The sequence below is a fragment of the Hemitrygon akajei genome, chromosome 6 (assembly GCF_048418815.1).
Source record: "Hemitrygon akajei chromosome 6, sHemAka1.3, whole genome shotgun sequence".
Taxonomy (NCBI): domain Eukaryota; kingdom Metazoa; phylum Chordata; class Chondrichthyes; order Myliobatiformes; family Dasyatidae; genus Hemitrygon; species Hemitrygon akajei.
Genome location: NC_133129.1, coordinates 98077438 through 98104009, shown reverse-complemented (window position 1 = coordinate 98104009; position 26572 = coordinate 98077438). Strand labels below are relative to the sequence as shown.

The window sequence follows — 26572 nt, the reverse complement described above, 5'->3', positions numbered from 1 at the left end:
TATGGGGACAAGGCAGGAACTGGGTATTGATAGTAGTTGATCAGCCATGATCTCAAAATGGCGGTGCAGGCTCGAAGGGCCAAATAGTCTACTTCTGGACCTATTGTCTATTGTCTAAATGACCTACCCCTTATTCTCAAACCATGCCCTCTGGTACTGGACTCTCCCAGCATCTGGAACATATTTCCTGCCTCTATCTTGTCCAATCCCTTAATAATCTTATATGTTTCAATCAAATCCCCTCTCAATCTCCTTAATTCCAGTGTGTACAAGCCCAGTCTCTCTAACCTCTCTGCGTAAGGCAGTCCAGACATCCCAGGAATTAACCTCGTGAATCTACGCTGCACTTCCTCTACAGCCAGGATGTCCTTCCTTAACCCTGGAGACCAAAACTGTACACAATACTCCAGGTGTGGTCTCACCAGGGCTCTGTACAAATGCAAGAGGATTTCCTTGCTCTTGTACTCAATTCCCTTTGTAATAAAGACATAACGGGTTCAAGGCCCTCTCCTGTGCTGTATTGTTCCCTGGAAGTCTCGCCACGTGATTCAGGTCCTTGCACCCCTCCCTGTGAACAATCGCTGTCTGGTGTCACGTAATTAGAAACATAGAAAACCTACAGCACAATACAGGCCCTTCGGCCCACAAAGTTGTGCCTAGCATGTCCCTACCTTAGAAATTACTAGGCTTACCTATAGCCCTCTATTTTTCTAAGCTCCATGTACCTCTCTTAAAAGACCCTGTCCTATCTGCCTCCACCACCATTGCCGGCAGCCCATTCCATGCACTCACCACTCTCTGAGTAAAAAACTTACCCCTGACATCTCCTCTGTACCTACTCCCCAGCATATTAAACCTGTGTCCTCATGTGGCAACCATTTCAACCCTGGGAAAAAGGCTCTGACTATCAATGCCTCTCATCATCTTGTACACCTCTATCAGGTCACCTCTCATCCTCTGTTGCTCCAAGGAGAAAAGGCTGAGTTCACTCAACCTATTTTCATAAGGCATGCTCCCCAGTCCAGGCAAAATCCTTGTAAATCTCCTCTGCACCCTTTCTACAGTTTTCACATCCTTCCTATAGTGAGGCAACCAGAACTGAGCACAGTACTCCAAGTGGGGTCTGGCCAGTGTCCTATATAGCTGTAACATTACCTCTCGGCTCTTAAATTCAATTCCACAATTGATGAAGACCAATACCCCATACACCTTCTTAACCACACTGTCAACCTGCGCAGCTGCTTTGAGTGTCCTATAGACTCAGACCCCAAGATCCCTCTGATCCTCCAAACTGCCAAGAGTCTTACCATTAATACTATATTCTGCCATCATACTTGACCTACCAAAATGAACCACTTCACACTTATCTGTGTTGAACTCCATCTGCCACTTCTCAGCCCAGTTTTGCATCCTATCAATATCCCGCTGTAACCTCTGACAGCCCTCCACACTATCCACAACACCTCCAACCTTTGTGTCATCAGCAAACTTACTAATCCATCCCTCCACTTCCTCATCCAGGTCATTTATAAAAATCATGAAGAGTAAGGGTCCCAGAACAGATCCCTGAGGCATCCCACTGGTGACCGACCTCCATGCAGAATATGACCCATCTACAACCACTCTTTGCCTTCTGTGGGCAAGCCAGTTCTGGATCCTCAAAGCAATGTCCCCTTGGATCCCATGCCTCTTTACTTTCTCAATAAGCCTTGCATGGGGTACTTTATCAAATGCCTTGCTGAAATTCATATACAGTACATCTACTGCTCTTCCTTCATTAATATATTTAGTCACATCCTCAAAAAATTCAGTCAGGCTCGTAAGGCATGACCTGCCCTTGACAAAGCCATGCTGGCTACTCCTAATCATATTATATCTCTCCAAACATTCATAAATCCTGCCTCTCAGGATCTTCTCCATCAACTTACCAACCACTGAGGTAAGACTCACTGGTCTATAATTTCCTGGGCTATCTCTACTCCCTTTCTTGAATAAAGGAACAACATTTGCAACCCTCCAATCCTCCAGAAACTCTCCCATCCCCATTGATGATGCAAAGATCATCGCCAGAGGCTCAGCAATCTCCTTCCTCGCCTCCCACAGTAGCCTGGGGTACATCTCATCCGGTCCCAGCGACTTATCCAAATTGATGCCTTCCAAAAGCTCCAGCACATCCTCTTTCTTAATATCTACATGCTCAAGCTTTTCAGTCTGCTGCAAATCATCACTACAATCACTAGGATCCTTTTCCATAGTGAATACTGAAGTAAAATATTCATTAAGTACCTCTGCTATTTCCTCTGGTTCCATACACACTATCCCACTGTCACACTTGATAGGTCTATTCTTTCACGTCTTATCCTCTTGCTCTTCACGTACTTGTAGAATGCCATGGGGTTTGCCTTAATCACGCCCGCCAAGGCCGTCTAATGGCCCCTTCTGGCTCTCCTAATTTCCTTCTTAAGCTCCTTTCTATTAGCCTTATAATCTTCTAGATCTCTAACATTATCTAGCTCTCTAAACCTTTTGTATGCTTTTCTTCTTGTCTAGATTTATTACAGCTTTTGTACACCACGGTTCCTGTACCCTACCGTAACTTTCCTGTCTCATTGGAATGTACCTATGCAGAACTCCACACAAATATCCCCTGAATATTTGCCACATTTCTTATGTACTTTTCCCTGAGAACTTCTGTTTGCAATTTAAGCCTCCATTTTCCTGCCTGATAGCCTCATAATTCCCCCTTACTCCAATTAAACACTTTTCTAACTTGTCTGTTTCTATCTCTCTCCAATGCTTTTGTAAAGGAGACAGAATTGTGATCACTATCTCCAAAATGCTCTCCCACTGAGAGATCTGACACCTGACCAGGTTCATTTCCCAATACCAGATCAAGTACAGATTCTCCTCTTGTAGGCTTATCTACATATTGTGTCAGGAAACCTTCCTGAACACACTTAACAAACTCCACCCCATCTAAACTCCTTGCTCTAGGGAGATGCCAATTGATATTTGGGAAATTCAAATCTCTCATCATGACAACTCTTATTATTACACCTTTCCAGGATCTGTTTCCCTATCTGCTCCTCAATATCCCTGTTACTATTGGGCGGCTTATAAAAAACACCCAGTAAAGTTATTGACCCCTTCCTGTTCCTAACCTCCACCAGAGACTCTGTAGACAATCCCTCCATGGCGTCCACCTTTTCTGCAGCTGTGACACTATCTCTGATCAACAGTGCCTCTTTTGCTTCCCTCCCTGTTCTTTCTGAAACATCTAAAACCCAGCACTTAAAGTAACCATTCCTGTCCCTGAGCCATCCACGTCTCTGTAATGGCCACCACATCATATCTCCAAGTACTGATTCACGCTCTAAGCTCATCCGCTTTGTTGACAACACTCCTTGTGTTAAAATAGATGTATCTCAAACCTTCAGTCCCTTCTCTATCACCTGCCTATCCTCCCTCTCGCACTGTCTACAGGCTTTCTCTATTTGTGAGCTAACCTCCTCTTCTCCAGTCTCTTCAGTTCGGTTCTCACCCCCCCAACAATTCTAGTTTAAACTCTCCCCAACAGCCTTTGCAAACCTCCCCGCCAGGATATTGGTCCCCCTGGGATTCAAGTGCAACCCATCCTTTTTATACAGGTCACACCTGCCCCAAAAGAGGTCCCAATGATCCAGAAATCTGAATCCCTGACCCCTGCTCCAATCCCTCAGCCACGCATTTATCCTCCACATCATCCTATTCCTATTCTCACTGTTGCACGGCACAGGCAGTAATCCTGAGATTTTTTTTCAGGACTTCTTCCCTTTTCCTACCTATGTCATTGGTACCAATATGTACCGTGGCCTCAGGCTTTTCTCCCTCCCACCGCAGGATATCTTGGATGCGGTCCAAAACATTCCGGACCCTGGCACCTAGGAGACAAACAATCATCCAAATTTCTTTCCTGCGTCCACAGAATTGCCTGTCTGACCCCCTAACTATAGAGTCCCCTATCACTACTGCCTTCCTCTTCCCTTCCCTACCCTTCTGAGCCACAGGGCCAGACTCTGTGCCAGAGGTACGGCCACTGCAGCTTCCCCCAGGTAGGCTGTTACCCACCCCCCCAAACAGTACTCAAACAGGAGTATTTATTGTCAAGGGGTACAGTCACAGAGGTACTCTCTAGTACCTGACTCTTCCCCCCTCCTGACTGTGACCCACTGTCTCCCGTGGCCCTGGTATGATTGTTCTGCTTTTAATCTAGGCTCGTAAAAGGCACAGAATCAAGCAGCGAAGAAGAGCCTGCTTCTCTAACACGCACAGGCGTGAAAATCACAGAAGGCCGTGTAAGCCCTGACCAAGGTTTGTATACACACAGCTAACTGGTCACCGCACCCAGTGAACAGTACAGTGTAGGAACAGGTCCCTTGGCACTCTGTGTCTGTGCCAGCCATTATACCAAATTAAGCTCATCCCCTCTGACTGCAGCTGCTCTGTAGCCCCACCCTTCACCACATGTAGAGGTGGTTACAGTTACATGAACAAGTACACAGAATTGGCTAGGGGGCAAATGAGACTGGCTCAGACAGATTACTTGGGCCCTAGGGCATGTTTCTGTGCTGCATAACTCCATGACTCTGTGTAGTCAATTACACAGTCCCCAGGGCTTCTCATATGTTAAATCTTGAACACAAAAAGGCCAGAAAATCCTAGAAACTGTGAGGCAGGGAGGGGCTTGGCCTGAAATTTCTCTCTATATATGCTGCCTGACCTGCTGAGTTCCTCCAGCGTTTTATGTGCATTATGGAGAATTAAAGTGGCAGACACCAAAAGGTTTGGCTGCCATTGCAGAGTAAATGGCTGTGTTCTCCAAAGCAGTCGCCTAATCAATATGGAGATGACCATGTCATAAGTACACTAAACCTTTCCACTGCCTGTTTAGAACATAGAACAGTACATTCGGCCCAGGATGTTGTGCTGACCCTTTAACCCGCTCCAAGTTCAATCTAACCCTTCCCTCCCACATTGCCCTCCATTTTTCTTTCAAAGGTTGCAAGGTTCAATTTGACATGGAGAGCATTTTCCTGTTCAACTGTATGGCATTCCTTCCAGTTGCAGATTAATGACACCTTTACCTTGGTGCTCCAAGGAATGATTGTTCATACCACAGTATCTGATGCCAAGGACATGCTGATCAAAGCATGCTCCAGAATGTGATTCCAACCTTCTTCCCCACCCCAACCCCACCCTGTACTAATGCTACAGGAGCTGTGACATCCAAACTAATCACCCCAGTGGTTTCTTCATTGTTGCTGGTGACTTCAGTCATGTCAACTTAAAAACAGTCCTGCCAAAGTTCTACCATCATGCCAACCAGAGGAGAGAAAATATTAGACCTGGTCTGTATATATACACCAGCATTCATGGAGCCCGCAAGGCTGCCCCTGACTTTCACCTGGGATACTCAGACCACATGTCCATTTTGCTAACCCCTGCATACAGACCACCCATTTACAGTGAGATCAGGACCCAGCAGCAGATGCCACCTCAGCTCTGCAGGACTTGTTTCAAAAGCACAAACTGGAGCATATTTAGGGAAGCTGCTACCTACTCTCATTAGATCAGCAATGATGAATATGCAGGATCGGTGACTACATAGGAAAATGTAGTAAGGACATTACTGTGATTAAACACGACACTGCCAGGGCAAATCAGAAACCATGGCTGACTGTAGAGTTCCATGCATTGTTTAAGGATTGGGGTGCTGCCTTCTGATCAGGGGATAAGGTGACTCTGAGGTCAACGAGCTGAACTCTCCTGTGCCATCAGGAAAGCAAAGCGAAAGTACTTACAGAAAATTCACAAACATCTTTGTGACACCAGAGACGCATGGCACATGTTGCTAAGCATACAAACCATTACTGATTACAAGTCCACCCTGTGTGTCAACGACAGTGATACCTCCTTTCCTGATAGGCTGAATGCTTTCTATGTATGGTTTGACCACTTGAATGATGTGACATCCTGAGGAACAGGAACCCTGTCTGGCCACTGCTGAGGGATTGTACGGCCCAGCTAACAGAGGTCTTAACAGACATCTTTAGTATCTCTTTGCATCAGTCCACAGTCCCTGCAGCCTTCAAGGTAGCCACCATCATTCTGGTGCCCAAGAGAGCAACAGTAACTTGTCTAAATGATTACTGCCCAGTGGCACTGATACCAACGAGCGTGATGTGCTTTGAGCAGCTGGTAATGGATCATGTAAAATCCCACCTACATGGGAGTCTTTCCAGTTTGCCTACTGCTGAAGCCACTGATGATGCCCTAGCCTCAGCCTCATTCTGCCCTGTCCCACCTAGAAAACGATGCCTCAGACACCACGATTTAACACAATCATCCCTCAGAGGCTGGTGGGTAAAATGGGACAGTACCCCTCTCTGTCACTGGACTTTGGACTTGCTGACAGAAAGACTCCAGTCAGTCTGAGTTGGCAGCAATATCTGAAGCTCCATCACACTGAGCACTGTGGCCCCGGTGTTGTGTACTCAGCTCACTGCTAGCTCATGACTGTACTGCCGGATCCAGCTCAAAGTGCATCAAGTTCACTGATGATTCAACAGTGGTTGGCCTCATACAGAGAGGAGGTAGAGAGGCTTGTCAGATGGTGCAAGAACAACCACCTAAGTCTCAATGTGGACAAGACGAGAGAAAATTGTGGACTTCAGGAAGGCACAGGCTGACCATTCTCCATTTAAATCAATAATAAATATTATTTATTTATAGAGCATTTTCATACAAACTATGTAGTTCAAATTGCTTTACAATTGGATAAAGTGCAAACATGAAAATAAAAGACAAAAAAGATATTAGTTAAAAGCAAGGTTAAATTGGTTTTGAGTAGCATTTAAAAGTGTCAGACTGTCCTGTCTCTGTTCCTGTTCACACTGAACACTCAGACTTTCGGTACAACTCTGAGTCTTGTCACTTGCAGAGGTTCTCTGATGACCTTGCAGTGTATCAGAGACAGGCAGGAGTTGGAGTACAGAGGGCTGGTGGACAAGTTTGTGGAGTGGTGCGGGAGGAATCACCTGCTCCTGAATGTGGCCAAAACCAGGGATATGGTGATTGGTTTTAGGAGGATGAGGACTGTGACGAGTCTTCTATACATTCTGGGAGAAGAGGTTGCTCCCAGGTTGAGGAGTACAAATACTTGTCCGTTCACCTCGACACCAGACTTGACTGGAAAACCAACACCAAGGCTGTTTACAAGAAGGGGATGAGCTGACTCTATTTTCTCAGGAAGATGAGATCCTTCAATGTGTGCAGCAGGAAGTTGGAGATCTTTTACCTGTCTGATGTAGCGGGTGCAGTCTTCTTTACGGCTTTATGTTGGGGGAGCAGCATTAGTTCTGGGGAAGCAAAATGCAAAATAAACTCATTAATAAGGCTGGATCCTTCCTTGGCTACAACCCGGACTCTTTTGGGTTAGTGGTGGAGAGGAGTCACTGAACAAACTGTTATCCATCATGGACAATCAGGCACATCCTCTCCACGACCTACTGAATAAGCAGCAGAGCCCCCTTTCGAACAGACTCATTCAGCTCCGCTGTCACAAGGATCGTTACAGAAAATCTTTCCTACCAAATGCAATCAGCATACACAACAGTTCACCTCTGTGTGACAGAACAGACGTTATAGTACAATAGTCTCTGCTTTATTATTTTGTGAAATTATTGTGTATATTATTATTCACATTATTTTTCGTTAAGTCTGCACACTGCTTAGTGTGTTTTTAAATGTTGCTGTAACAATAATTTCGCACTTGGGATCAATAAAGTACTTATTATTATATTATAGGTTTAGGTATTGAGTTCCATAATTTAGGAGCAAAGTTCAAAAAAGCTGACCTGCCAATTATCTTTTGAGGAAACACACAATATGCTTGAGGAATTCAGCAGGCCAGGCAGCATCTATGGAAAAGAGTACAGTGGATGTTTCAGGCTGAAACCCTTCAGCAGGGCTGGAGAAAAAGATGAGTCGGAATAAGAAGGTGGGGGGAGAGAAAGAAGAACCACAGGGTGATGGGAGATGGGGAAGAGTGAACTAAAAGTTGGGAAGTTGAATTGTGAAAGAGATACAGGTCTGGAGAAGGGGGTATCTGATAGGAGAGCACAGAAGGCCATGGAAGAAAGTAAAGGGGGAGGAGCACCAAGAGGAAGGCAATGGGAAGTAAGGAGATAAGGTGAAAGAGGAGAATGGGAATGGTGGGAGGTGGGGTGGGCATTACTGGAATTCTAACAACTTTCTATAGGAGCATCATCAAGAGTGTCCTGTCTGGCTGCGTCATTTTGTGATATATAGGCTGCAAGACCCGACAGAGTATAGTAAAAACTGCCGAGAAGATCACCAAGATCTCCCTCTCCCCTAGCTCTATTTGTGATATTTACCAGGACTGTTGAGGATCCCTACCATCCATCCCATAATCTCTTGGACCCAATACCATGAGGAAGGAGGTACAGAGGGATCAGACTGCCAGACTTCTCTCAGGTTGTGAGACTGACAAATACCCTGCCACCACCAAGGTCTCATCACTAGGAAAGTGAGCTATTTGAATTATATTTTATTACTTATTTGTGGTAATATTGTGTTTTATGTGCTGTGTGTGATACATGTATTGTGGGTGCACTGTGGTCAGAAAGAACATATATATCTATAATCAGCTGACAGTATTCTTGAACTTGAAATGAGTGACACCAACATAACTACTATCTGCTTTCCTTTCTTACAGAGGTTAGTTTTCTCAGGGCTTGCCAGGAGTTCTACACAGACTCTGATGAGATACGGGTGACATCCAGTGATGTAGTGCCCAGCTCGTCTCAGATCGGTGGTCCATGGCAACTGGAGCATCTTGCCCACACCGGGGATGTCGCACAGATGGTGGCTCGAAACTTCCGCCTCAGGGACAAGACCTTGCTTCTGCATACCTTTGCTCTTCAGCCGGCCAAATTCACTGGAGTGCAGGCTAATCTTGGAAAGAAGCTGGCACAATGTGAGCTGGCGTGTTGTCATGGTTACTACACTGTGACCATTTTAGGTAAAGCAACTTCGGAGATGACATCTGGAAAACTTTGGGGTTTGACAATATTTTGAGAGCATAAACCATAAGATATAGGAGCAGAATTAGACCATCAAGTCAGCTCCACCATTTCATCATGACTGATCCATTTCACTCTCCACCCCATTCTCCTGCCTCCTCCCTGTAATCCTTCATACCCTGACTAATCAAGAATCTATCAACCTCCACCTTAAATATACCCATTATTTGGCTTCTGTAGCCATCTGTGGCAACAAGTTCCACAAATTAGCACTAAAAGAAATTGCTCCTCATCTCCGTTCCAAATGGGCATATCTCTATTATGAGGCAGTGTCCTCTGGTCTTAGACTCCCACACCATAAGAAACATCCTCTCCACATTCTATTGGGGCCTTTCAATATTTGATAGGTTTCAATGAGATCCCCCCTCATTCTTCCAAATTCCATTGAGTGCTCCTCATATGATAAGCCTACCATTCCCGGAATCCTTTGAACCCTCTCCAATGTCAGCACGTCCTTTTTTAGATAAGGGGTCCAAAACTTCTTACAATACTCCCATTGAGGCCTCGCCAGTGCCTTATAAAGCTTCAATGCTAACACTAACAAGTCCACAGTCAGAATCAGGTTTATTATCACTGGCATATGTCATGAATGTTGTTGTTTTGCTGCAGCAGTACAGTGCAAGACATAATTAAGGCATAATAGAATTTTTTAAGTAGTGTGAAAAGAGAGAAGAATAATGAGAGTGTTAATGGGTTCATAGAGTGTATAGAAATCTGATTGGAGAGAGGAAGAACCTGTTCCTAAAATGTTGTGTGGACTCCTCTACCTCCTCCCTGGTGGTGGTAATGAGAAGAGAATATGTCCCAGATGTACATAAGTGTTAGGAAAGAGCATGCAGAGGTGTTGTTTTGGGCTCCATTGAGATCAGGCTGTGATTGGAGGCATAAGTTGCCAGAATCTGGAGCAACAAACTATCTCCTGAAGGAACTCAGCATGCCTGTGGACAGAAAGGAACTGCCAGTGTTGTGTGGCAAAACCCTGCCTCAGTCCGTAAACCTCAAGAGCTCGTTTCTTCCCATAGATGCTGCATTACCAGCGGAGTTCCTCCCACAGAGTTTGTTGGTTTGGATTGGTACGGAGAATGGGAGGACCAAGCGTAGTGTCTATTTTGTTAGTGCCTAACTTGAGAGTACAAGTTGTGGCAGAGAAAATGAGACTCTGTGAAAAGTAGAACAATGCATTTAGAGTGGGATTTTCATAGGATAGTGAGGAATAGGGCAGTGGATGGGGCAGAAATGAGGAGTAGTGATGTTATATGGGTTTTCAGAAGGCATTAGATAACACACCTCACAACAAAACGCTAGTGCACAGGATAAGACAGCCTCCTCGGTTGAGAGTTACACTATTAAGGAACAACTGAAGAAATGAGATTTGTATTCTTTGGAGTTTAGAAGAATGATGGACAATTGTATTGCAACATTCATGATCCTTAGGGGAAGCATGACAGGATAGTTCCACTAGTTGGAAACTCTTGGACAAGGAGGCATAAAGAAATGCACCAAAGAAGTATGGATGTTTAGGGAGCACTTGCATGGGGTTCTGGATAGGTTTGACCCGTTGAACAGAGAAGGATGGTAGGATGAAAGAACCATGGTAGACGAGAGAAAGAAGAAGCAATCACACTGAAGGTTTAGAAATTTAAAAATCAGACAGGTTTCTTGAGCATTATAAGGTAGCCAGGAAGGAACTTAAGGAGAACTGGAAAGACACATGAAAAGGCACAAGTGGGATTAAGGAAAACTCCAAGATGTTCTACACATACATGAAAAACAGGAAGGTGATTAGAGTGAGGGTAGGACTGATCAGGAATAAAAGGGTCAGAGGAGGTAGGGAAGATCCTAAGTGAATACTTTGCGTCAGTATTCACCAGGGAGTGGGACTTTGGTGAGTGTGAGCACAGCAAAGAAAAGGCTAACGTGCTAAAGCATGTGGAGGTTATGAAAGAACCAGTGTTAAAGCTTCTGAAAAAACATCAGGATAGATAAGTCCCTGGAACTAGGCAGAGTATACATCAGGTTACTACGGAAAACAAGGGAAGAGATCACAGTGGTGTTGACAATAACCTTTGTGTCCTCCCTGGCCACAGTAGTAGTACCAAAAGACTAGAGATTGGCAAATGTTGTTCTGTTATTCAAGAAAGATAAATAGGGATAACCCTAGGAAGTATATACTAATGAGTCTTACATCAGTGGGGGCAAACTAACAGAGAGGATTCTTAGAGATAGGATTTATGAGCATTTGAAGAAGCATAGTCTGAAAGGCTCTTTGAGGGGTAGGTTGTGCCTCAAGAGCCTAATTGAGTTTTTTGAGGAAGTGACAAAACAAATTGATGAAGGTAGAACGATGGACTATTCATCAGAAAGTCAAGTGGCATGGGATCCATGGAAACTCTGTGGACTTGCTCACAGAGGTAGAAGGTGGTACCAGATGGAGCATATTCTGCTTGGAAGTCGGTGACTAAAGGGATCACTTCTGCAGGGATCTGTTCTGGGACCCTACTCTTTGTGATTTGTATAAATGACTTGGATGGGGAAGTAGAGGATGAGTTAGAGGTTGTGGATACTGTAAAAGGTCGTCACAGGATCTAGAAAGCAGAGTTGGACAGAGAAGTGTGTTGTGATATGCTTCAGAAGATTGAACTTGAAGGCAGAGTGCAAGGTTAATCACAGGATACTTAGTGTGGAGGAACAGAGAGACATTGGGGTCCACGTCCATAGAGACCTCAAATTGCTACACAAGTACTTAATGAGTGTTGGCCTTCATTAGTTGGGGGGGGGATGAATGAATGAAATGATGTTGTTTCTTACAACCTTCACATACATGAGTAAAAATCTTTGTTACATCTCCATCTCAAAGTGCAATCATAGTAATTTATAATAAATTGAACAGTCAATGTAACATAAAAATACACTCAAATCAGCATGAGTTAATCAGTCTGACGACCTGGTGGAAGAAGCTGTCCTGGAGCCTGTTGGTCCTGGCTTTTATGCTGCGGCACCGTTTCCCAGTTGGTAGCAGATGGAATAGATTGTGGTTGAGGTGACTCGGGTCCCCAATGATCCTCCGGGCCCTTTTTTCACACCCGTCTTTGTAAATGTCCTGAAACATGGGAAGTTCACAACTACAGATGCACCAGGCTGTTCTGCAAAGTCTTGCGAATAAGAGAGGTACAGTTCCCATACCAGGCAGTGATGCAGCTAGTCAGGATGCTTTCAATTGTGCCCCTATAGAAAGTTCTTAGGATTTGGGGACCCATACCAAATGAGGTAAAAGAGGCGCTGTTGTGCCTTTTTTACCACACAACTGGTGTGTACAGATCTTGTGAGATCCTCCTGTAATGCACAACCAGCTCCTTTGTTTTTGCAACATTGAGGGAGAGGATTGAGTTCAACAGGCGCGAGGTAATGTTACAGATCTATAAAACTTTGGTTGGACCTCATTTAGAGTATTGTGCTAAGTTCTGATTGCCTCATAATAGGAAGGATGTGGAAGCTCTAAGGCTTCTAAAGATGGTGCTTAAGAGATTTTCAAATGATGTTGCCTGAATTAGAGAACATGTCTTATAAGTAAAGGTTGAGCGAGCTAGGGATTTTTTGGAGTGAAGGAGGCTGATAGGAAACTTAATAGAGGTGTATAAGATTAGGAGAAGCATAGATAGAATGGACAGCCAGCACCATTTTCCCTGGGTGCAAAGGCTAATACCGGAGGATATCTGTTTAAGCTGTATGGAGGTAAGTTTAGGGGAAACATCAGGAAGGTGTTTTTTTTTAGAGTGGTGAGTGCCTGGATCACACCACCATGACTGGTTGTAGAGGCTATAACATTAAGAGCCTTTTAGATAGGCATAGGGATATAAAAAAATGGAGGGTTATGGGCTTTGTAGGAGGGTAGATTTAGATTGATTATGGTTTATACAGGTTGGTACAACATCATGGGCCAAAGGGCCTTTGCTGTGCTGTTCATTGTTTTATGAGATTAGGAGGTGAATCTCTGGAATTCTCTGTCCCAGATGGTTGTAGAAGCTGGACCTTTCAGGTATTTAAAGAAGTCATCATTTTGAAAGATTGGGGAATTTAGGACTGTAGCAACTGGCACATGAGCAATGGTCTAGAATACGTCAGCTATGATGATACTGAATGGCAGGCAGGCTTCAGGGACCAAGAGGCCTTTACATGATGGCTTTCTCTATGAATTCCCCAGTACTCTGGGGTGAAGTCATTCAGTTCAGGGTAGCTCGCTTCCCTGCTATCTGATGTTTTTCCCTCGGTTCACATCATTGGATGGTGCCTATCTGAATAGTTCAGTTGTTGAACAAGTGAGTCAGGTCTATTTGTCAAACTGTTTGGACAGACAGTTAACTTTTTCTAGTACCTTGGAGCAGCTCTACAGATTTCATTTACTGGGTACGTGCTGGAAGACATTTTAACTGTAGGGACATAATCACCATCCCAACAGTTCCTGATGCTCTCACTGAAGGATCGAGAAAACAGTAACTGAGCCAATCTCTGTATCTTTCCTATGGGGAACCCTACTCAGATCCCCTGTAGAATCTTGTCAACAGGCAGATTCTTATCTTAAGACAACATGAAATGAGGAATTGGAAAGCTGAATAGAAATCTCATGGCTTTTTTTTCTTTCTATCACCTTCCAGGACTAAATCGAGAGCTGTCTTTAGATGCGGTCTTTCTCTCCACCGTTCCCGGATTAGACCACCAAGACATGTGCAGTGCCAAGCATGACAAAACTCTTATCTCTGCTTTAGCTCATGGAGGGATACCGTCTGGATGTATCGACACAGACAGTGAAGAGAGCTCCTCGCAGCCTCCAGGTAAATTTTTCCTCCAGCTCTCATCTTCCTTTCAGGAAGCACTTACCCTTCTTAAATACAACCCCAACTACTCACCAAAACTTTGTCCCAGTCCCTACATTTGGGAGCTAAGAACATTAAGAAAATTAACCACACAGAAATGAGAGTTTGCATGGAGTTTCTGCTCTGTGAGACTCCTCCCTCTTTTCATCTTTCTCCATCACTGTATCCTCCTACTCCTCTGTCCTTTCCCCTGAAATCCCCCTCCAATATTTGCCTCAAAAATCCTGTACAACTAAGCTTTTCGTTTCTTCCTCCTCCAAATTTATGAATTTGCCAAGTTTGTTTGTCATTTTTAGTTACTGGTCCTGACTTTCAGATGCGCCTGCAGATGCAAAATTCTTCTGTGCGTCAGTCTGGGCAACTGAATAATCTTGTAGTTTTCTGTGGTGGTAGTGTTTTTTTCCTGAGGCAACCGAGTCTATACAGTTACAACTCGAACTGAGAGCAGCAGGAGGTCTGATATTTGCCACTGTACTTTGTGACCAGACGAGGGCAGCCTTGCGCTGTTTGTTGCATTGACTTACCAAGCAGACTGCAGTTCAGTTTAAGCAACACACACAAAATGCCGGAGGAATTCAGCATCAATTAAAAAGAGTACAGTCGACATTTCAAGCTGAGGCCCTTCAGCAGGACTAGAAAAAAAACAATGAGGAGTCAGAGTTAGAAGGTGGGGGGAAGGGAGAAAGAAGCATAAGGTGATGGGTGAAACCTAGATGGGCAAAGGATGAAGAGCTGGGAAATTGATTAGTAGAGAGATACAGGGCTGGGGAAGGTGGAATTGAATTGGAGTGGACAGAAGGCCATGAAAGAAAGAAAAGAGGTGAGGAGCACCAGAGGGAGGCAATGGGCAAGCAAGATGATAAAGTGATTGAGGGAGAAGGGGATGGAGTATGGTGAAAGGGGTGGGGGGGGGGGGGAGGGAGAGAGGTATACCAGAAGTTCGATAAATTGATATTCATGCCATCAGGTTGGAGGCAACCTAGACAGAATATAAGGTGTTGCTCCTCCAACCTGAGTGTGGCCTCACCGTGACAGTAGAGGACACCACAGACTGACATGTCAGTATGGGATTGGGAAGTGGAATTCAAATGGGTGGCCACTGGGAGATCCTGCTTTTTCTGGCAGATGGAGCAAAGGTGCTCGATGAGGCAGTCTCCCAATCTATGTCGGGTTTCACCAATACACAGGAGGCCACAATGGGAGCTCCAGATACGGTAGATGATCCCAGCAGACTCTCAAGTGAAGTGTTGCCTCACCTAGAAGGACTGTTTAGGGCCCTGAATGGTAGTAAGGGAGGAGGTGTAGGGGCAGATGAAGCACTTGTTCCACTTGCAATTTTAAGTGCCAGGAGGGAGATCAGTGGGGATGGATGAATAGACATGGGAGTCACTTAGGGAGTGATCTGTTAGGGAGTTAACTGTCGGCTAACTATTACTTGGATTGCACTACTTGTATGTATAATCTATTTTTTCATTTATATTTATCATTATTATTGTTATGAGCAGAGAAACAACATCTGCCGGAAGTAAATTCCTTGTATGCGCATAGGTACTTGGCGATTAAAGTCTGATTCTGATTCTGATCTCTGTGGAACGCTGAAAGTGGGAGGAAGGGAAAGATGTGTTTGGAGGTGGGATGCCATTAGAGGTGGCAGAAGTTATGGAGATTTATGTGCTGGACAGAAAGGCTGGTAGGGTGGTAGGTGAGGACAAGAGGAACCCTATCCCTGGTAGGGTGGTGGGAGGATGGGGTGAGGGTAGACATGTATGAAATGGAAGAGATGTAGTTGAGGGCAGCATTGATGATGCAGGAATGGAGGCCCCTTTCTTTGAAGAAAGTCATCTCCTTCATTCTGGAATGAAAAGCCTCATCCTGAGAGCGATGTGGTGGAGGCAGAGGAATTGAGAGAAGGGGAAGGCGTCTTTACAAGCAACAGGGTGGAAAGAGGTATAGTCCAGGTAGCTGTGTGAGTCAAAGTGGGTTTAAAATAGACATCAGCAGATAAGCTGTCTCCAGAGATAGGGCAGGGGGTGGGGGGGTGGGGAAGAGAGAGAGAGAGAGATTGAGAAAGGGGAGGTGTCAGAAATGGACCAGGTAAATTTGAGGGCAGGGCGGAAGTTGGAGGCAAACTTGAAATTGAAGAGCTCAGCATGGGTGCAGGAAGCAGCACCAATGCAGTTGTTGATGTAGTGTAGGAAAAGTGGGGGAGTGACACCAGTGTAGGCTTTGAACATAGACTGTTCCACATAGCCAAGAAACAGGCAGGCATAGCTGGGACCCACGCGAATGTCCACGGCTACACCTTTTGTTTGAACAAAGTGGGAGGAACCAAAGGAAAAATTATTGAGAGTGAGGATAAGTTCTGCTAGACTGAGGTGAGTGGTGGTGGAGGGGCGCTGGTTGGGTCTGGTGTCCAGAAAGAAACAGAAAGCTTTGAGGTCTTCGTGGTGGGTGAAGGTGTATAAGGACTGGACATCCTTAGTGAACCAGGGAACTTGAATTCATTGAAAAGATCAAGAGCGACTGAACCGGGGTGTGGGGGGGATAAAACTGAGTCAGGTTGGAATTAGAGGAGTAGTGAAGTCAAGTCAATGTCTCATTGGCAGTTGGCAATGAAACAAACGATCCAGAGCAGGGTGTCTGGGGAGTTCGGGGGGGCGGGTAATTGAAGACTAGAAAATGGGTCATTGGTGCCAGAATTTCAGCTCAGAGTCATGGTTCCCTTGATCCCTGTCTACACACATTCTGAGGCCCCAGTTCAGCTAGAAGAGTTATTATAATATTGATTTCAATGTTACTAGATGCAGGGCAAAGTATATTGATGTATTAATAGGGAGTACCATCCAATGGTCTGGCACCAAAATCCCAAGCATGCTAGCTGTTCTACTTTACTGGCTGTATTGACTAATTTGTACTGTCTCCCATCCCAGAAAGGTAAAAAAATTAAAGAAATCTCCAGTTTTCAATTTCACTAGGAATACCCCATTTTCTAATTCCAACACCACTCCTGTTCTGGCTTCTCAACCGCCCCCAAGTTTAACAATTCCAGGTTTGTTAGCCTAGACACAAAATGACTCAACCCAGGCAACCCCTCCCTAATTGTCTGCACCTTCTCCTCCTTTGGGATGATCCGTAAAACCTGATCACCTGCGCTCCTATTTCCTTGTGTGGATTTGCAAACGCTCAAACAGAGTAAAGGTTCGGTATAAAATACAGGTTATTGTTGCCAGAGTGTACATTTGGCTTCAACATACCCAGGTAGAAAACAAAGTAATTTGCACAAAAGCAAGACTGGCTAAATTGCCAGAGGGTAGTATGTGAAGTTTCTGGTGAGAGTCTTTAAGTTCTTAATTCAGGGAACACTTTGTAAAATCCAAATGACACATCAAGTGGAAAGGAGTCTTGACAGTTTTTATTTGAAGTCCAAATTCTTCATTTGCACTTTGACAGGTGACATTCTCAGACCTGTGGCCGGCCTGGAGAAGATGCTTTTCATCTTTGTCCTCGATATCTGCAGCCAAGGAGGCGTCCGAGTTGAAGTTGCTCTCAATCGTGCCTATGTCCAACACCACGCTCTCTGACCAGTTAGGTCTTTTCTATTTCTCCCCCTCCTTAATGCCAGCGGTATCACAATGAATACAGTTATGACTTACTGCATTATTTAAAATTCTTTTTATGCACCTTTCGTTCTGCTTTTATGAAAAGAGAAAAATGTGTTTTTGTTCCTGTGGAACTGTATCACTGTCATCATTAAAGATTTTTTTTGTTACAGAAGTTGTGCTCAGGAAATCAGCCAGCAAGCACAGGTACCCTAGCTGCGGTGGGTCCTACTGTACAGATGAATCAGCACCATTGGCCGTAAAGGGAGATGTGGTGGCTGAGGTCACCACTGCAGAGTCAGTGCAGGTTACCCTTACTATATTTGCCCATGGGAGCATTACACAGGGATGGGCACACCTGCTCCCATCACAGCATTGCATTAGTACTCAGAGTGGGACCATCACAGCATTGCATTAGTACCACAATTGTGTAATGATACAGAAAGGTTTTTCTATATCTGATCAGTTTTTGACCTTTATTCCAAGACTTCTGTTTTGTGTGGATTTTGTTTCAAGGGCAAAATTAAAATGACTGTAGTAACCTGGACATAGCACAGCCTCTGCAGTGCCCACTGATCACAATAGATGGTTCTGTTCCTCTCCAATCTGCAGAGAGGTAAACAAGTAGGACAGGAATCCCCACTATCCCCTGTACCAGTGAATACCTACTTTCCCCTGGCCCAGTTGTTGACTGACTTGGGGGGGGGGGGGGGGGCATTGTTCTTGACCAGGTCTTCCCCTCCCAAAAATCAGGAGTGCAGAACTGAAGTGCAGCTAGAAGTTGAGGAGTATCCCATTGCAATACCAGACCTTCCACATTCCACCCATGCACAGTATACAAACTTGTCAGGACTGCTGGAAATAGAGATGAGGAGGAAACCCCATCCACATACTGACCTAATTGTTCTCAGCCTCCTCCACTGCTAGGGTGAGCACTAAAGGAACAGCACCTCAAATTCTATCTGGATATTGTACAACCAAACACTTAAGTTCTCCAATTTCAGGTAACCCACTCCACCTCTCTCCCATGCCAACATTACCTCATTTCTTTCCCTCCTTCACCCATTTCATCTGCCCTCCCCATCTCCCTCACTTGGTTGCTTGCCTCAGCTTCCTCTCCTGTCAGATTCTACCATTTACAACATTTACCTATCACCTCCCAACCTCTTCTGTTATTCCCACCTCTTTATATCTCTGAAGGGGGCGAGACCTAACATTTCAACTGTAGAATTCCTTCCACAGGTGCTGCCTAACATGCTAAGTTCCTCTAGTATTTTTGGGAGTCTGTGAACCTAAGGCTGCTGTATGGAACTACTGTGCACAACATATTCCTACCAAGTTTCCCATGGTAAACTGGGAAGACACACATTGACATAGTTATATGGCCTACCAACCAACGTCCCCTCCTGAGCTAGTCCCATTTACCTGTATTTGGTCCATATCCCAGTTTATTCAGCTTTTCCTTATGACACAAGGCTTTCAGTTTGAGCAACATTTTCGTGAACACAAGAGATTCTGTGGAAGTCATTGAGGAACTCAGCAGGTCAGGCATCATCTATGGAAATATATAAACTGTTGACATTTCAGGCAGAGAGAATTCATCAGGGCTGGAAAGGAAGGGGGGAGATGCCAGAATAAGATGGGGGGTAGGGAGAAGGAGGACAAGCTGGAAGGTAATAGGTGAAGCCAGGTGGGTGGGTAGGGGAATGAAATAAGAAGCTTGGAGAATGTTAGATGGCAAAGGCAAAGGGCTGAAGAAAGAGAAATCTGATAGGAGAGAATGGACCTTGGAAGAAAGGAGGAGGAGACTGATCAGGGGAAAGAGGCTAGAGTGAGGAATTGAATAAGAGGGAAGGGGAGGGAAAAAATTACTAGAAGTTGAAGAAATTGATGATCATGCCATCAGGTTGGAGGCTACCCAGTCCGAATATGAGGTGTTGCTCTTCCAACCTGAGGTCAGCCTTACACTGGCAGAAGGGGTGGTTATGGGCCAACATGTCAGAATGGGACTGGGGATAGGAATTAAAATGGTTGGCCTCTGAGCACCACTTATTGCAGGTGCAGCTGAGCTACTCAACAAAACTCGAGCTACAATCAGGTGGCAGCAACTCAATGCATTAAAGCACACAGACATGGTCAAAGAGGTTCACTTGTTCAGACCGAATATCAGAATGGGAAAGAAATGTGATCTATGTGATTTTGACCACAAAATAATTGTTGGTGCCAGTCAGGGTGGTTTAAGTATTTCAGAAACTGCTGCTCTCATGGGATTTCCATGCACAACAGTTTCTGGAGTTTATCAGCAATGATACATACAAGAAACAAAAAAAAAATCCAGTGAGCTGCAGTTCTGTGGACAAAAAAGCCTAGTTAATGAGAGAAGTCAGAGGAGAATGGCCAGACTGGTTCAAGGTGACAGGAAGATGATAGTAACTCAAATAACCATTTGGTACAACAGTGGTGTGCAGAAGAGCATCTCTGAACAGACAACCTGGAACGTGGATAGCCACAGAGTAAAAACCATGAACATACTTCCATGGCAACTTCTTTTTTAAGGTACGTGAGGTGCCTAATAAAGTGGACACTATATGAATTTGCCTTCATGGAAAAGTTTTGAGTTTGATGGTAAATGTGAACTTGATATTTATCTATTTATTCTTTGTATTCTAGAGGCAATTTAGGAAAGGAAAATTATATGAAAAGAAAGTTTAATCTCTCTGAAGTTTGGCAGGGAGCAAGAATGGGACAGAACAGTTGTACATTAAAACATGTTTAGCTCAAATTTAGGAAATTTGGACAAACAATCTCCCATTGAGTAAGGGCCCACTTCTCAACAGCTGTAGATCACAACTCAAATACTTACAGTGCCTATAAAAAGTATTCACTCCTCCCATTGTAAGTTTTCATGTTTTACAACATTGAATCACAGTGGATTTAATATGGCTTTTTTTTTTACACTGATTAACAGTCAAAGTGAAAAATTTCTACAAATCGGTCTAAATTTATTACTATTATTAAACACAAAATGACTGTGTAATTACTTACCCCTTCAAGGCAGTATTTAGTAGATGCACTTTTCATGGCAATTACAGCCTTGAGTCTGTGTGGATAGGTCTCTATCAGCTTTGCTCATTTGGACACTGCAATTATTCCCTGTTCTTTACAAAACTGTTCAAGCTCTGTCAGATTGCATGGGGATCATGAGTGAACCACAAATTCTCAATTGGATTGAGGTCTGGACTCTGACTTGGCCATTCCAGTACATTAACTTTGTTGTTTTTATTCCTATGTAGCTTTGGATTTATGCTTGGGGTTGTTACCTTGCTGGAAAACAAATCTTCTTCCAAGGTGCAGTTCTCTTGCAGACTGCATCAAGTTTTCTTCCATTATTTCCCTGTATTTTGCTGCATTCATTTTACCCTCTACCTTCACAAGTTTTCCAGGGCCTGCTGCATCCCCACAACACAATTCAGCTGCCACCATGCTTCATGGCAAGGATGGGGTGTTTTTGATGATGTGTAGAGCTTGGCATATGCCAAACATAGTGTTTAGTCTGATGGCTAAAAGGCTCAATTTTGGTTTCATTAGACCATAGAATCTTGTTCCAGCTGACTTCAGAGTTTCCCACGTGCCTTCTGGCAAACTCTAGCCGAGATTTCATGTGCATTTTTTTTCCGACAGTGGCTTTCTCTTAGCCATTCTTCTATAAAGCTGCCACTGATGAAACACCCGGGTAATAGTTGTATGCACAGTCTCCCCCATCTCAGCCACTGAAGCTTGTAACTCCTCCACAGTTGTCATAGGTCTCTTGGTGACCTCCCTCACTAGTCACCATCTTGCATGGCCACTCAGTTTTTGAGGACAGCCTGCTCTAGGCAGATTTACAGCTGTACCATTTTTTTCCCCATTTCTTGATGATTGATTTAACAAGGAATAAGGGATATTCAGTGACCTGGAAATTTTCTTGTATCATCTCCAACTTGTGCTTTTCAATAATCTTTTCGCAGAGTTGCTTGGAGTGTTCTTTTGTCTTCGTGATGTAGTTTTTGCCAGGATACTGACTCACCAGCAGTTGGACTTTCCAGATACAGGTGTATCTTGAATACAATAACTTGAAGCACATTGACAGAACATAGGTCTCCCAGATTCCCATTTAACTAATTATGTGACTTTTAAAACCAATTACCTGCACAAGCGATGATTTGAGGTGTCATATGAGAGGGGGTGAATACTTATGCAATCAATTATTTTGTATAATAATAATTTATAAAATAATATTAATATAATATTAATTTTGTATAATTAATTTAGATCACTTTAGAGATTTTACTTTGACATGGAAGAGTCTTTTTCTGTTGATCAGTATCAAAAAAAGCCAAATTAGATCCACTGTGATTCAATGTTGTAAAACATTAAAACTTGCAAAGGGAGTGGATACTTTTTATAGGCACTGTATATATGGGGATTTTTTTTTTTAAAGTGTTAGGCTTTCTGTCGGACCCTGCTACTCAATGGGTGGAAAAAAAATGTTAATTTCTCTTTAATCATTCCCTAAGTTACTTCCTCAAAGTCACTGGCCTCCCTTTTCATCTTTCCTCAATTTCATGAGTTAGGCATCAAGATTAAACCTCTCTTTTGTCTCCAAACTTTCAGAAACAATTGAACTAAAGTCTTTCCTCAATTGGAATTCTCCATCTGTAACATCTCTTACCAATACTCCCCTTTCTGTTGACGTTACATATTGCAATTCCCACAGTGCAGGAACTGCTGTCAGACATCCCTTTTTTTGCTGGTTTTATTGTCTCCAATTGAATGTTAAAATCATTTTTGGAGAGCTCAGGCCTGCAGCGACTGTATTGTGGATGTGCCTATTGGGGAGATGTCACCCAGGTAATTTTACTGATTAGTGCCAGATTTACAGCATGGAAGCAGAGGCCACATCAACAACCCATTTACACAAATATCATTTTACTCGTACCATATTCCCATCAACTATCATGTACCTCAACACCAGGAGCAATTAACAGTGACTACATTATCTGGAAGCCCATGTATTTCAATGTTTTGCTGTCCTGGGTCTCGCCAACTCGGTTGTACAGAAGCCATTACAAACACAATGTACCTCCCAGTATACAGCTCTCACACACACTCGGACACTGAGTCCCTCCAATATTTTGTGTGTATTGCCCACTTCTAGCTTAAGCACCTTGTTCAGCTTGTTTGCTCTGTATTTGGTTATTTTGGGGGGAGCTCAACAGGAACGCCCACATGAATATTGAGCCTACGACAACAGGTAAATGTTTGTTACTCCAGTGTTCAGTGTGCTTCCCCCATTCTATTATGGCTGATCCCAGATCCCACTCATCCCCATACTGCCTTCTTCACCATATCCTTTAATGCCTTGACCAATCATTAAATTATCAACATCCACCTTAAGCATACCCACAGACTTGGCCTCCAGCACAGACTGTGGCAGAGCATTCCACAAATTTACTATGCTCTGGCTAAAAAAAGTTCTAAAGGGTCATCCCTCAATTTTGAGGCTGTGCCCTCTAGTTCTGGATACCCCCACCATAGGAAATATCCTCTCTACATCCTCTACATCCACCTTTCAAATTCAATAGGTTTCAATGAGATCCCCGCATATTTTTCTAAATTCCAGCGAGTACACTCCTCGTATGTTAACCTGTTCATTCCCAGAATCATCCTTGTGAACCTCATCTGGACTGACTCCAATAACACATCCAAAATGTGACAATAAGTGTGGCCTGACTAGTGTCTTATAAAGGCTCAGCATTATCTCCTTGCTTTTATATATAATTCCTCTTGAAATAAATGGCAACATTGCATTTGCCCTCTTTACCACAGACACAACCTGTAAATTAACCTTCCAAGAGTCTTGCACGATGACTCCCAAGTTTCTCTGCACCTCTGATGTTTGAACCTTCTACCCATTTAGGTAATAGTGCACACTATTGTTCCTTATACATTTTCCAACACCGTATTCTATCTGCCACTTTTTTGCCCATTCTTCCAATTTGCCTTAGTCCTGCTGCAATTGCATTGCTTCCTCAGCATTACTTACCCCTCCGCCTATCTTTGTATCATCTGCAAACTTTGCCACAGCCATCAATTCCGTTATCTAAATCATTGACAAACAGTATGAAAAGCAACGGTCCCAATACTGACCCCTGAGGAACACCACTAGCCACCAGCAGTCAACCAGAAAAGACCCCTTTTATTCCCACTTGCTGCCTCCTGTCAGCCATTCCCCTATCCATGCCAGTATCCTGTAACTTCATACGATTTTATTTTGTAAAGCAGCCTTGTGTGGCACCTTATCAAAAGCCTTCTGAAAATCCCAAGTAAATGAAATCTACTGCCTCTGCTTTGTCCACCCTGCTTGTTGCTTCCTCAAAGAACTCCAATAGATTTGTCAGGCAAGATTACCCTTTACAAAAACAATGCTGACTTTGACTTGTTTTATCATTAGTCTCCAAGTACCCTGAAACCTCATCCTGAATAATAGACTCCAACACATTCCCAACCACTGAGGTTAGGCTAACTGGCCTATAATTTCCTTTCTTTTGCCTTCCTCCCTTCTTAAAGAGTGGAATGACATTAGCAATCTTCCAGTCTTCTGGGACCATGCCAAAATCAAGTGATTCTTCAAAGATGCATCCGTTACCTCTTCAGCAACCTCTCTCAGGACTGCAATTTAGGGAAAATGCCAAGAGTAGATCAGTTTACAATCTCAGTGTACAATAGGTCTGTGCTATGGATTCAATGTTGTGATTTTTCATAGCACCAGTGTTGCCTGATCAATAACTTTCTCTGCAGTACATCAAAGAGCTAAAAATAAGCACAAGTTTTGACAGGAACTGCGAGAATGGAAATAACCATGATCATGTCATTCTCTTGCCTGCTTACCAACACCAAAGGAGTTGTCTACAAGGCAAAAAGTGATAATGGTTGCTTCTTTAGAGCAGGACGCTGGTACCTCAGAAGTCACTTTCATATTCAGGTTTTCAAATTTTTGAGGTGATACTGAAATACGGGCAAGGTGATTGGATAACAATGAAGAAATGTGAACTAAATGTAGTTTTCAAAGTGTTGCAGGAAAGTATGTGGGCCAGGGGTTCCCAACTTTTTTTTTATTTCATGGAGCCTTAGTATTAACCAAAGGGTCTGTGGACCCAGATTGGGAACCCCTGGTCTACATGACAGGTCTGAAAATACCAGAGCAAAGCAGAGCAGTCTTCCAGATAGGCTGAATGCCTTCTTTGCATGATTTGACACATTGAATGATGTGATGTTGAGGAAAGCCCCTTCACCCCCTGAGGAACAGGCACTCTGTCTGGCTGAAGCCAAGGTGGAGGACCTTAGCTAGGGTAAATCCACACAAAGCTGCAGGGCCACACAACATACCTGATCAGGTGCTGAGGGATTGTACAGCCCAGTCAACAGAGGTCTTAATGGACATCTTTAACATGAAACAATCCACTGTCCTTGCAGGGTTCAGGACAGCCTCCATCATTCTAGTGCCCAAGAGAGCTATGGTAACTGGTCTAAACGATTACTGCCCAGCAGCATTGACTACAACAACCATAAAGTGCTTTGAGTGGCTAGTACAGTAATGGATTTTATAAAATCCCACCTTTCAGCTACACTAGACTCTTTACTGTTCACCTTTCTCTCAAACTGGTCCATTGATGCCATAGCCTCAACCTTCCATTCCATCCTGCCCCACATCGAAATCAATGCCTTATATACCAGGCATTATTCATCAACTTCAGTTGGACATTTAATACGATCATCCCTCAGGGGCCAGTGGGTAAACTGTCCCCATTGGGACTCAACAACCTTCTCTATAACTGGATCTTGGACTTCTTGATGGTTAAGACCCCATTTAGTCTAAGCTGACAGCAACATTTCAAGCTCCATCACACTGAGTGCCTGGTAGCCCACAGGACTGAGTGCTCAGCCTGCTGCCAACTCAGACCTGCATGCCAGATTCAGTTAAAGCCACCATCAGGTTCTTTAATGATACTACAGCGATGGGCCTCATCGCAACAATGAGTCAGCATACAGAGAGGAGGTAGAGCAGCTTGCCAAATGGTGTGGGAACAACAATCCAAAAGAGATAGAGCTTACATAGAACATTGCAGCACAGTACAGGCCCTTCAGCCCACAATGTTGTGCTGACCACTTAACCTACTCCAGGATCAATCTAACTCATTGTGAATTTCAGAAAGGCTCAGATTGACCACTCTCCACTTCTCATCAATGGCTCTGCCATGAAGAGCAAGTTACCTTGGTGTGGACCTGAACCCACAGCTCCTCACTAGTCAAGAAGGCACTGCAGCATCTACACTTTGAGAAGATTGAGGCTTGCAAGTCTCATTGCTCCCACTCTTATCAATTCAGGGGCACCATCGCAGCAAGTGTCCTATATGGCTCCAGCATTGTGTGGTACAGAGGATGCAAAACACCTTAGAGGATAGTAAAGTCAGCTGAGAGGATCATTGGATTCTCTCTCCTCTATGCTTATTTATTATGTTTACCATGAGTGTTGCAGACAAAGAGCCTGAAACATCTTTGAGGATCCCTACCACCCATTTCATAATTTCTTTGACCCATTACCTCAGGAAGGAGGTATAAAAGCATCAGGACTAGGGCTGCCAGACTGGTTAACAGTCTTACAGGCTGAAGGACAAAGCTAACAAATATCCAGCCACCACTGAAGGCTCGTCACTAGGGCAGCAAGCTGTTTGCCTGTGCAGTGCACTACATGCATTTTGAGTTGTGTTTTATTAACTCATTAGTGGTAATATTTTGATTTATGTGCCATGCATGATATGTTTTGTAATTTGGAGGAATATATTTCTGTTTGGCTGTATACATGTACAGTCAGAGGCTAATATTTTATTTACACTGCATACTTAACAAGCAATGCCTC

At 43.9% G+C, this 26572-nt stretch overlaps 1 protein-coding gene and 1 long non-coding RNA gene across 4 annotated transcripts in view; one reads left to right on the top strand and one right to left on the bottom strand.

Annotated features, from left to right (window-relative positions):
* Positions 1 to 20504, top strand: part of LOC140729337 (RPA-related protein RADX-like) — a 103063-nt gene extending 82559 nt beyond the window's left edge. For 2 of the 3 annotated variants that reach the window (XM_073048980.1, XM_073048978.1), the window contains 4 exons: positions 4253 to 4350; positions 8777 to 9082; positions 13796 to 13972; positions 17465 to 17777. In XM_073048980.1, coding sequence (XP_072905081.1) covers positions 4253 to 4350; positions 8777 to 9082; positions 13796 to 13972; positions 17465 to 17595 — 712 coding nt within the window. In that variant the 3' untranslated portion in view covers positions 17596 to 17777. The other variant, XM_073048979.1, reaches the window with a different exon arrangement.
* LOC140729338 (uncharacterized) overlaps positions 1 to 26572 on the bottom strand; it is a 31959-nt gene that overhangs the window by 2463 nt on the left and 2924 nt on the right. The window contains exon 2 of the long non-coding RNA XR_012099308.1: positions 7337 to 7397. This is a non-coding gene — a long non-coding RNA (uncharacterized lncRNA). The remainder of the gene's footprint in view (positions 1 to 7336; positions 7398 to 26572) is intronic.